At 37.2% G+C, this 12,321-nt stretch overlaps 1 protein-coding gene and 1 non-coding gene across 2 annotated transcripts; both read right to left on the bottom strand.

Annotated features, from left to right (window-relative positions):
• Positions 1-210: 210 nt before the first annotated feature.
• On the bottom strand, positions 211-2,215 carry LOC108484043 (cyclin-D3-1-like). Its single transcript, XM_017787659.2, has 4 exons — positions 1,379-2,215; positions 1,099-1,300; positions 885-1,015; positions 211-799 (listed from the first exon to the last, which is right to left on the bottom strand). Exons 1-4 carry the CDS (start codon positions 1,853-1,855, stop codon positions 512-514), a joined length of 1,098 nt encoding a protein of 365 aa, XP_017643148.1. The 5' UTR covers positions 1,856-2,215; the 3' UTR covers positions 211-511.
• A 9,752-nt stretch (positions 2,216-11,967) lies between these two features.
• Positions 11,968-12,074, bottom strand: LOC128290708 (small nucleolar RNA R71). Its single transcript, XR_008280496.1, has one exon. It is a non-coding gene; the product is annotated as a small nucleolar RNA R71 (small nucleolar RNA).
• Positions 12,075-12,321: the final 247 nt, after the last annotated feature.

Genomic DNA, 12,321 nt, shown 5'->3' on the forward strand with positions numbered 1-12,321 from the left:
CAACATGTTCCTCTCTTCACATGCAAACAAAAATTCTTCTTCTTATGTGTGTGTACTTTCAATCCTCCCGCTCTTCTATTCCATTCCGCCACTGCGTTTACATTTAAATACACATACCTACAAATATATACATACGTACATACATACATGCATGCATACCCTTCGTATGTATTTCAATCTTGTGTAAGAAATAAAAAACAAGAAGACCCGTTTTCTTTCTTTTCTAAATTATATATATTAAAACGAAGTGCTGAAATTAACATTATGTTCATAGTAGAACAAAAAAAAGCCTAAGCATTAATGCATGGACTCTGCATTTCATATTTGTTTGGTTTTTTTACTTGATTTAATTTCCGGATAAAATGCAAACCATCTCTGATTCTAGATTTCCTCACCAATCGACTCAAGATGCAGAGATGGTAAGCAATTTAACTTTGCATCATGGAAAAAGAACAGCAATATTATTACAAGGACTAATTATTTTTGTAGTCTGATATTGAAAAGAGGGAATTCAGTGAGGAATGGTGAGAAAATCTGAAGGAGCATGGTGGGATAGCCTTTCCAGAAGCTGGTCTTGTTGAGTTCTGGTCTTCTTGGACATAGGCTCAGGTGATGAAGACACTGATGCGGATGATGCCACAGCCCAGGAATCGTTTGAGCTATCGGAACTAAACGAGACATCCATTACCCCATTTGGGCTCCCTGGGATGGAACTAAACCTGCGCTTGTTTGATTGGTTGCCTTCTACTCTTGTTGTTGCCCATTCCATTATCAACTCACCGCATTCATTTACCTTCTCCTGCTTTACAAGTTGAATTGGGAAAATTAGGATCAGGCTGAATTTTGCATAGAGAAATTTTAGAAAAATTGGAGATGGACAATACCTTGTCAATTCCCAGGATGCCTAATATCTGGTTGTAGTATTCTACTCTAAGATTTGGCTCTACACTATCCACAACATGCAGCATTGTAGAAGTGGCCATTACAGAAGGAAGGTAGCACATGAACCTAGAATCTGCCCATGGAATTTAATAAAAGAATTTGAGAATAAAAAGATGAAAATTTAAGGCAACAGATTACAGAGTGCATCCAATTAACCTGAAATGAGAGAGAGCAGAATGCGGTGGCATCTCCTAAGAAATTCCCAGCAGAGATGGTCCTTTAATCCAAGCCTCCTGGTAATGTAATCAAGGAATGAAAATGGGGTGACAGGGTTCATCTTCCATTGAAGGGAAGAGAGCACCAAAATCTCCATTCTTTGGATAGTTTTGGCCTCAAACACATATCTGGTCTCCTCCACCTGAACAGATTAACATCTATGAGACCAAGCAAATGAATAGAATGACAACAAACTTGGCTATTAACCAAACATATGTACTTGTAAATCCAGTAGGAGAGGCACTTGGGTTTCCTCCACTTTGGCTGCAAGAGAAAGACAAGCAACAGCAGCTAGTTGAGTCATCCATGGCTTCTCACTTTGAAACCGGAAGCTAAACAAGAACCTATCGAGATAGTTGACAGCAAGAAGAGCAGTGAGAGCAGAGAAGGAATAGTGAGCACTGACTTTCAACACCCATTCCACAGCTTCACGGCGAGCCCCAGCTAGATTCCCATTGGTTTGAAGACTATCGTACAGTTGATTCCGTTCTTCCTTTGTAAATAAAGAAGAAAGCTCATCATCTTCCCAGAACAAATCTTGTTCTAACAAGATCGGAAAAGGGTTTAATTGATTATCATTATCATTATCATTAATCCCATTATTGAAGCAACGCTCATCTTCATCCTCCTCCCAGTTTTCTTCTGAACAATAAAGAGCATCGAGAACAAATGAAGAGTGTTGATGATTGAAAGCCATTTGTTCCACCAAAAAAGAAAAAACACCGCCACTCCTATTCAGATCTTTGCTTCCATTATAGAACAGAGAAGAAGATGAAGAAGAAGAAGAAAGAGAGGCTAGAAGACAGAGGCAGAGGCATGTCTCTGAGGGGTGAGCAGTAGGCTAAGGACGAGTATTTGTTTTGAGGGATGGGTAGGCTCTAATGGCTGCTCTGCTCAGCATCAAAGGATGGGGGTAGTACTTAGTACAACTTAAGTAGTAGGGAATCGGAGGAAGAAAAGTTTTGTAATTTAACAAGGGAAACTCGACCCAGTCCCAGAGCTGAATCATGGCCCATGCAACGCATTTACCGGACACGTGACATTCTTTACCTTCACTCTCTGCAATTGGACCCCATTCATATTTCACGTTACAAACTTATATCATGATTGTTAATTTTGTTGTGATAAACATTTATAATAATATAGGAAATTAACTTTTTATAATTATTTTTTCTGGAGTTTTAATAATTTATATTTGTAATATGTAAAATAAATAAAGTGAGATAAATAAAAAAGGGTGAAAGGATGCCAATGTACACAATCCACGAGACAAGAAAATAACCTCCGAACTATTAGTTCTTAGATTTTTGCCAACTAGTCTTTAGAATTTAAATAGTTTTTATTAATTTAATTTCTTAAAATAATTTAATATTTCAATCTTAATAACTTAGGTTTGAGCAATTTTCTATAATAAAAAGAAATAGGTGTGATTGATTTTTTTGAATTAAAATATGATGAGTTGGAGTTGATTTTAGGTTTTGGAACTCTCAATGGCTGGGTGAGAATGAAGGTTGTGGGCATTTGCTTTTCTTTTATTTGATTTGAGTGGGGAAGATAGAGGAATATCATTTATGGTAGCTCTGAAAAAAAGGCTGTCAAACTGTTTTGTGTTGCAGGGGAAAATTCATAAAAATTGACAACTGGGTGGGAGGGAAACAAAATTTTATCACAACAAAACAAATGGCCATTTTACTCAAAAAGGCCCTTTAAAAAATATAATTACGGAAATGGGTCGTCTGTTGGATTTTTTATCAGATTAGGCTGTTTTTCACAAAAACGCGTTCACATAAGCGCGATTTCAGAGTACGTGTCAGCAAAACGTTTCCCTAGGGGAGCACTTTGTCCATGTCAGCACAAAACTCGTTTTTAAGGGCGCGCTTTGCTTACATGGACAAAACGCTCCCCTAAGGGTAGTGTTTTGCCTATTTTTTTAGGGTTAGAGTTTTATTATTTAATTGATTTAGGGTTAAGGTTTTTTAGAATTTAGGGTTAGGGTTTTTTTAAGTTAAGGTTTTTTAGGGTTTTAAGGTTTAGGGGTTTTAGGAAAAAAATTAATTGAATTGGGTTATAAATTAACAATTAATTTTAAATACTAAATATTAAATTAGAGTTTAGGGTATTAGGGTTAATTGATTAAATTAGGGATTGATTTAGGGTTTAGGGTTAATCGATACATAATGGTTTAAACATACTATTTTAATATTTTATTTCTTATAATGTTTTAGTAAAAAACCCTTAAATAACTCTTAACGTATAAACAACAACTTGGTAATTCGATTACTTCAGCGTTTAGGTTTTTTTCCCTTATCAATGGCTTAGATCATTTTATTTTTGATCACCGGCTAAGTTTCTTTTACTTTGTAACAAGCTCATTTCTGATTTTTTTAATTATTAATTTCCAATATACATACACGAAAAAAAATTCTCAAAGATAACATGATTGCAACATATATACATACTGGCGCTATGCTAAGTTTAAGGTTTTGAGAAAAATTAATTGAATTAAGATTTAGGGTTCTAAGATTAATTCATTAAATTAACTATTAATTTTAAATACTAAATTAAAGTTTAAGGTATTAGGGTTAATTTATTAAATTAGGGTTTAGTTTTTTAAAATAAATTTGTGTTTAGGGTATTAGAAAAAAACATATAAGAAATATAATTTTTTTTTGTCTTAGGGTTTAAGGTTTAGGGTTTCAGCAAGAATAATTATGAGCAGACGTTTCTGAACAAATAGTGTCGAAAAATGCTTCAAGCAGGATGCACTGTCAGCAAAATTTTTAGAAAAAGCTCTCATATGGACGCTCTTTTGCTACAGCAGTTCGTAGAAAAATAATTCTGAGTAAACATTTCTGAACAAATAATGTCGAAAACGCTTCAAGCAGGATGCACTGTCAGCAAAATTTCTGGAAAAAGCTCCCATGTAAATGCTCTTTTACTACAGTAGTTCGTAGAAAAATAATTCTGAGTAGACGTTTCTGAACAAGTAGTGTAAAAAACGCTTCAAGTAGGATGCACTGTTAGCAAAATTTCAAAAAAAAAGCTCCCACGTGGACGTTCTTTTGCTACAGTAGTTCGTAGAAAAATGAGGCTATAAATGAGCCAAATTTTATTCTCAGGTTGCATAACTTACAACAAAAAAATTAGAGAGGTTAAGAAGAAAAGAAATTGAAGATTAGTGAACGTATTAGTGCTGTTATTTATTATGATAGTGAGGTTTGTAACACCGAGAACGGTGTTTTTTTATCGGAGAACACAACGAGACTGGTTTTTAAGCAGAACATAGATTTGACAGAACTTCGTAAGAGAATTAGGCACAAAATCTTTGGAACGACGCCAGTGAAAGTTTTGTCTATTAAGTATCGATTTTGTGCTTCAGTTGATCCTATGACATATGACTCATTCGACATCAAATTCGCTTGTAGCTTGGAGGTAATGGGCAGACTCATTTCGCTAGTGAATCACCATATCTTGAGTTATATGTACAATTTTCATCGCCAAATGATGCATTTGCAGCTTCAACATTTACTACTGGTCGAGACGAATACACGACCTCTGCCCGACACTCTGTTAGTAGGTGGCAAAACACGAAAGTGTCTGTGTTTAGTAGCAGTATGGAATACCCAACCCCTGCACGACATTCCGTTAGTGGATGAGACATGCACCTCAGTAGGTCGATGTTTAATGCTGGAAATACGTACAGGGGAATGGCATCAACTTCTAGTGGTTGGCAATTCACATCTGATTGGAGACGTTATGAAATGTCCATACGTAGGGATGATGTACTCCCTACGGCGTCCACCGACGAGAGGACCTTCTATGTTGCACATGATGATGGGTCAGATAATGAGTTCGATGCGGATCCACCTTGAGAGGCGGGCCCCGATAGTGCAGAAGTTGCATTATTTTCTGAACCAGAGCCTGTTCCAACCATACTTGAAGATCTTAAAGAGGGTTCAGATGATGAAGAAGAAGATCCGCGATTCAGGGCATACTCGCCTCCAACTTACATGCATAATGTCGATCTATCTCAAGATAATGCGTTGGAGTTTCCAGATATACCACATAGAAAGCGTGACCGTACAAGTTCCTCATTGGATTCAGGTGAATTAGAAGTTGGTAAGGAGTTTTCTAATAAAGATAGTTTTCTTGGTGCATTAAAATAACATAGCATCATGAACAGGGTTAACTACAACGTGGTTAAATCCAAATCCAATAAGTTTGAGGCCAAGTGTGCAGTGCAAGACGGTACATGTTCATGGAAAATCATGGCCTCGTTGAGGAAAAAAATAGGCTTGTGGGAGATAAAAAAAGTACAAAGGTCCACATACATGTGCTGCCGGTACAGTATCACTAGCCGTTTAGAGTTTTTTAATAGTATTGTTATTACGTACTGTTGCATTTTTTAACGTACTTCGTTGACAGGTGTTTTAGAAGATCATCCCAAGATGAATTCAGATATGTTAACTACCTTAATACTATCGACGGTGAAGGCTGATCCTAAAACTTCAGTGTCGGTCTTAATTGCTAATATTCGTAGCCAGTTGAGGTACACGCCCTCTTACCGTAAGGCTTGGATAGCTAAGCAGAAGGCGTTGGAAAAGATTCTTGGTGGGTGCGACGCTTCATATAATGAAGTATGGCAGTGGTGTCAGGTACTGGAGAGATACGTCCCAAGTTGCGTAACAGACCTTGAAACGGAAACTGAGTACTACAACGACCGATTGCTCCGTAGATGCCAAGTATTTAAGCGTCTGTTCTGAAGCTTTAAGTAATGCCGAGACACATTTCTATATTACAAGCCATTGGTACAAATTAACGATACCTTTATATACGGTAGATATACCCATCAACTATTGCTAGTTGTGACACAGGATGGCAGTGGAAGAATCCTTCCAATTGCGTTTGCAATGACACCGGGGGAGTCAACTGATGACTGGAAGTTCTTTCTTTCTAGGTTAAGAAGGCATGTTTGCCCCCAACCTAATATCTGCGTCATATCGGATCGGGGCATCGGAATACTAGCCGCAATTGAGCAACAGAGAAGCCTGTGGCATCGCACATACCATCGGTATTGCCTAAGGCATGTTGCGTCCAACTACTACGGGCAATTTCGATTTACAAGTGAAAAACGACAAGTTACCAACATGGGTATTTAATATCTATTAATGTAATTTTGTTTGAAATATTGAATTTATTTTAAATGGAAAAATGGTTTGTAATTTTCGCTATCAACCTATATTGGCAGGGTATGAGATAAGTAATGACCGTTTTCATGAGATGTTGGCGGTTTTGCATTCAGTTAACGAAAAAGGCGCAGACTACCTCTGTAATATACCTTTTGAACAGTGGACACAAGCATACGACGACAGCCTACGATATGGTCATATGACCTCAAACTTGGCTGAATGCATAAATTCTGTTCTAAAAGGAACACGTCATTTACCGATAACATCGGTTGTTCGAGAGATAAATTTTCATTTAGCGGCACTATTTTCGAAGCGAGCAAAGAGTTATAAAGGCCAAATGTAAGGAGGTCGTGTATAGTGCGCAAATGTATTGCAAGAAATTAACAAGGCAAAGGCGCGGGCGAACACCATGCACACAGTTTGTCACGATCGAGACAACCTTTGGTTTCGTGTGACGGAGTTTGACAGACCGCACGAAGGTATTATTGGCAGGTAATATCGTGTACACTTGAGAAATAAAACTTGCGATTGTGGGATGTTTGACGCACTTCGTTATCCATGCGCTCATGTAATTGCAGCTTGTCAGAATCTCCGTCTAGATCCCATGAGCTACGTCGACGAAGTGTACAAACTGGAAACCATGTACAACGTTTGGAGACACGTATTCCCACCTGTCCCAGATGAACGTAAGTGGCTCTCTGTATCGTTTGCTCCGTTTAAGCTGTTACCGGATAGAGAATTACGTCGCAAACCAAAGGGTCGACCTTGCTCGACTAGAATACGTATCAATATGGATATCCGAGAAGTAACCAATCATCAGAAGTTGTGCGGATGGTGTAGGAACCCAGGCCATACAAGTAGATCATGTCCAAATCGAAATAGTTGATAGTTGTCGTAAAAAACTATGTTGTATTACAATTGTCTTATTCAAAAAAACTTTTATTTTTATTAAATGAAACAATATAAAAATTTTTGTATAAATATATTAAAAAAATCAATATTCGTGGCGGTCGGAATCAGTGCCACATGGGGGTCGTCGACGGGTCCGTGCTGGATTCCTCATTCGATCAACTTCCAGCGGGGGTTGTGGTTCCTCCAACAAGGGATCTGGTTGTGGGTGTTGGGAGGGTGACCCACCTTGATAGAATAATGATTGCGGGGATTTTTGTATCACACATGGCGGAGGTGTTTGGATCACATAAGGTGATAGGGATTGGTAGAAAGATGAACTCCCCGATGGCACCTCGTGCGATCCCTTATGCGACGGTGGCCTATAGATCGGAGGTTGACTCGGAGTAATCGGGAACGGAGATGAACCGGGCCATGGATTCCAACCTGCCATAGGACTAGGAAAAGGAAACATATAAGGGTTAGGATACATATAAAGGCTAGAATACGCACCTGGCATAATTTGAAAAGGCTGTGATGTAGGTGTTGTTGGTTGAACTGTTGGGCCTAATGATATTGTGGGCGCTGTTGATGGGCCTGCGTCGTCGTCCCTTCTTCTTGAATTTAAAAAGCCCCGTCGTTCCCTTTGGGCATGAATTTGTCGTCACCTCTCCTCTTTCGACAATAAATATGGCTTGCCATGGATCCTAAACCATGGCATATATTTCGGCATACACGCTAATCGATTCCCAAGTAGGTATATAATCATACCGATTTTCCCATATTTTGATATAGTGTGACCAGAATCTCAGCCAATCTGTATGCAGATGCCGTAAGTCAACTTTGTGCTCATCATCAAACACTTCGGGTGCCACGGGAATCGGTTGTCGGAATCTAAATTGCCATAATACTCTATCTGATTGATGCATCTCCACGGTAGCATAGTTCACCAATGGGACCTTCACATGCCAAGCGTTTAGATTTTGAAGGAATTCATCAAGAATTACTGCCCGAATTGTCGGATCCTCGTATGGTGTCCATTGAAACTATATGAACATGATAAAAATATTACTTATATACATAATACATAATACTAAATACTAAATACTAAATACGAAATGACTATTTTATTATGTATATGTATTTTATTTAATACTTACTTCTGCTTCCGATCGTTGATCTAATAGAATCCGTATATCTTCGCAAGATGTAAAAATGGAAAGCAAAACCATGCCCATGATTGCAGTAGTGATAGGCAACCTCCTATTTTAGCTTTATTCGGTCACGTTGCCCCGCACATTTCCTTGTACAATGTTGCCAACACGATAGACCCCCAACTCAATTTGTCGGCTACTCTAAAATCTACGAGTTTCAGCAGCCATCTCAGATGTACGAGGTTTCGTGACAAGTCCGGCATCAGATAACCTCCAATCATCTAAAAAATGTATGCCCGAGCATATCCTATTCTTTCGAGTTCAGTCAAATCATTATCTGGCTCCGGGAATGTGTCTTGTAACCATTCCATCTTGATCCGACCTCCGTTAATATTATCCGGTATAGCACCCAAAAGCTCGTAGCATACGACTCCCCAATCAGTAGATGATGCGAACTCGGTGACTGTGTACCCATCTACCAGCAATATCAATTGCAAATGCACATCTTCTAGAGTGATAGTACACTCTCCGCCTCTCTATCAATGCACTGATTAGTTTCGGGTCTAACTTGCACCCCTGGCCTATCGTGGCCACGTGCCAAAATCCAGCTTCCCGCAAGTAATTCTCGATCAACAGCGATGGAGGACCAAACATATTACGGATTTAGCATTGCAACACCCGATCTACTGACTATTATAAAATTTATAAAACAAAAATTAATTAAAATTGCATAAATTAATTAATACAAACATCATAAATGAAAAAAAAATCAAGCAGTATTGAAATTGTAATTATAATTGCATAAATGAATAAAATACCAAATAATATTGTAAATTTAATTAAATTTACATAAATAAAAAAAATATCGAATAGTATTGAAAATTTAAAATTATCACTTACCATTGTCATTTGATCAACGGAGATGTGCTTATTATCAAGATGGATTAATTCTCTGGCCATTGCTAACACAATCAGGTTTTTTTAATTTAAAAAAATTAAATTCAAAAAAATTTTAAACAAAGAAATTTGATAGAATTTTAAGAAAATTTCAATGAAATTTGATAGATTTTTGAAGGGAATATTGAAAGAATGTTGAGAATTATGAGAGAATTATGTGAAAAAATAAATAAAGGGAAAGGAATTTTGAGAGAATTATAAAAATTGTGAGAGATTTGTGTGAAAAATGATTTGGGAGGTTTATAGTTTTTTTTTGGACTGTTGGAAGCCAACGGTCAAATTTTTTACCGTTACACGGGCAAAACGCTTCCCTGGAGGAGCGCTTTGTCCACGTCAGCAAAGCGCGCCCTTAAGGATGCGTTTTTTGCTGACATGGACAAAGCGCTCCCACAGGGAGGCGTTTTGCTGAAGTGGACACCAAATCACGCTTACGTGGACGCATTTTCTTGAAAAACGGCCTGATCGGGTAAATAACCTAATAAAAGGTCCATTTCCATAATTATATTTTTTAAAGGGCCTTTTTGAGTAAAATGGCCAAAACAAATATATTAACAATCTTCATATTAATGAAAGAGTACCTTTAATAAATCGTTGTTTCATCATTAATGATAAACCGTAATTTATACATATTTTTACCCTATGCTTGGTATATTTATGAATGATTTCTCCTTGGTTTTAGTGAATTCGATGCTCTTAATCTTTTAATTTCATGTTTTACACAGATAGCAAAAGGAGCGAGAAACAGGCAAAAAAGGGACAAATTGGACTTAAATTAGTGTTTCACATGGCCTAGGCACTTCCGCACGGGTGATCCACATGCCCGTGTGTGACACACGGGTAGACTACACGCCCATGTGTCATGGCTGTGTCGACTAAGAACCAACTCAGTATTGCATAAAGCCTGAGCACCTTCACACGGGCACAGCACACGGCCGTGTCTCTGCCGAGCCTAAGCCTAGTTCTATTCGAAAAATGGCACTTTTGAGGGTTCTAAAGCATTCTAAAGCCTATATAAACACCCTAGAAGAGGATTAGAGGGGACACACAGAATTGGAGGCAGAAAATACTTAAGAACAGCCATCGGAATCACCTCGGAGCTAGGATTTACATCAAGACTAAAGATTTCCATCCAATTTCCTAGAAGTTCTTTGGGTTTCTTTATGTTTTGTTGTTTTCCAAACTTTGAAATGTTTACCTAAGCGAGATGAAATCTATGATGAATCTTATTACTATTTGAATTATATGATAAAGACTTATTCTTATTCTTAATTGTGAGTTCTAAATTCTTGTTTTAATATTCCAGGGTATTAATTCAGGTTTTGATGTGCTTATTCAGTGGAGCAAAAGTCCCTATTTAAGAGTAAATCATTCATAATTAAGCGGACTTGAATGCACTCCTAGAGATAAGACGACATAAATCTATTGGATTAGAGTCAAATCTAATAAGGGAATCAATAGGTCGAGTTAATGCGACAATAGGAGTTTTAATTAGAGAGAGATTTCAATTAATCAACCTAGAGTCAGTTGTTCTTATTCTCGAGATAGATACTAACATAAATAGGGATTTCTATGGATTAAGTTAAGTGAATAAATTGTCTAATTCAGAAGTAATAAGTGAAGTCTAGGTGAATTCTTCCTTGGGTATTGTCTTCTCTATTAGTTTTTCCTAAAGTATTTTCCAAACTTCATCTTTGTCGTAATCTTAGTTAATTAGATAATTAGTTTTAGGTTAAAAACATACTTTAATTCTTAGGCTAGATAACAAAAAGATAGTAATTACTAGTACTTTTAGTCCTCGTGGATATAATATTTCCGGTCTCACCAGAACTATACTACTATTCGATATGTGCGCTTGCCTTAGTCGAATTTATAGTTAGTTTTACGACCATCAAGTTTTTGGTGCCGTTTTCGGAGACTAAGATATTAGGAATGCTTACTTTTTATTTCTTTAGCCATTTTTTTATTTTTATTGCAATTTAATTTAATTTTTAATTTTGCTTAAATTATTAAATTTTCTTTTATTTACTTCTAGCAGGTTTTTATAGTTTATGACTAGAAGAAACCCGTCAGGACCCCTACTTTTTGATAGTGAGATCGAAAGCATAGCTCGCAGAAACCGAAAAGAGATAAGGCGAAGCCTACTATACATAGAGGAAGGGAAAGAAAACGATATTCAAACCACAATCGAGGAGATGACTAATAATCAAAATAATCCGTTACCTCCTGTGGTTGCTACAAACCCAGAAAATCAGGATCCTACTCCTCATACTATGTATGATTATCCTAAACCTACTTTAACAGGAACTGAATCGAGTATAGTTAGGCCTGCTGTTGTTGCAAATAATTTTGAATTGAATCTTAACACAATTCAAATGATACAATAGTTTGATGGTTTGCAGGACGAGGATCCAAACACTTATTTAGCAAATTTTCTGGAATTCTACGACATTTTTAAGATCAATGGCATTTCTGACGATTCCATTCGCCTTCGGTTGTTCCCATTCTTATTAAGGAACAAAGCTAAATAGTGGTTAAACTCGTTACCACGAGGGTCAATCACAACTTGGGAACAAATGACCGAAAAATTTTTACTAAAATATTTTTTGCCGGCTAAAACGGCTAAACTAATGAATGATATTTCTTCTTTTGTGCAGATGGATTTAGAAACATTTTATGATGCATGGGAGAGATATAAAGATCTATTGAGAAGGTGCCCTCACCATGGGTTACCTTTATGGCTGCAGGTTCAGACTTTTTACAACGGTGTGAATCCCTCGACAAGGCAACTTATCAATGTAGCCACTAGTGGAACATTAAACAACAAAACACCCGAAAAGGCTTACGAATTTATTGAAGAGATGTCACTGAATAACTATCAATGGCAAGTCATGAGAACGAAGCTGACGAAAGCTGCTGGTGTTTTCAACCTCGATGCGGTTACTATGCTATCTAACCAGGTAAAACTTTTAAATAAA

Source organism: Gossypium arboreum, chromosome 3 (genome assembly GCF_025698485.1).
Source record: "Gossypium arboreum isolate Shixiya-1 chromosome 3, ASM2569848v2, whole genome shotgun sequence".
Lineage (NCBI taxonomy): Eukaryota > Viridiplantae > Streptophyta > Magnoliopsida > Malvales > Malvaceae > Gossypium > Gossypium arboreum.

Excerpts from the sequence above, each read along its gene's own strand:
- LOC108484043 (XM_017787659.2), bottom strand. The coding sequence starts at position 1,855 with ATGGCTTTCAATCATCAACACTCTTCATTTGTTCTCGATGCTCTTTAT. Across the intron at positions 1,301-1,378 it reads CTCTCCTACTGGATTTACAA|GTGGAGGAGACCAGATATGT; the intron begins GTACATATGTTT and ends TAATCTGTTCAG. Across the intron at positions 1,016-1,098 it reads TCTGCTCTCTCTCATTTCAG|ATTCTAGGTTCATGTGCTAC; the intron begins GTTAATTGGATG and ends TTCCATGGGCAG.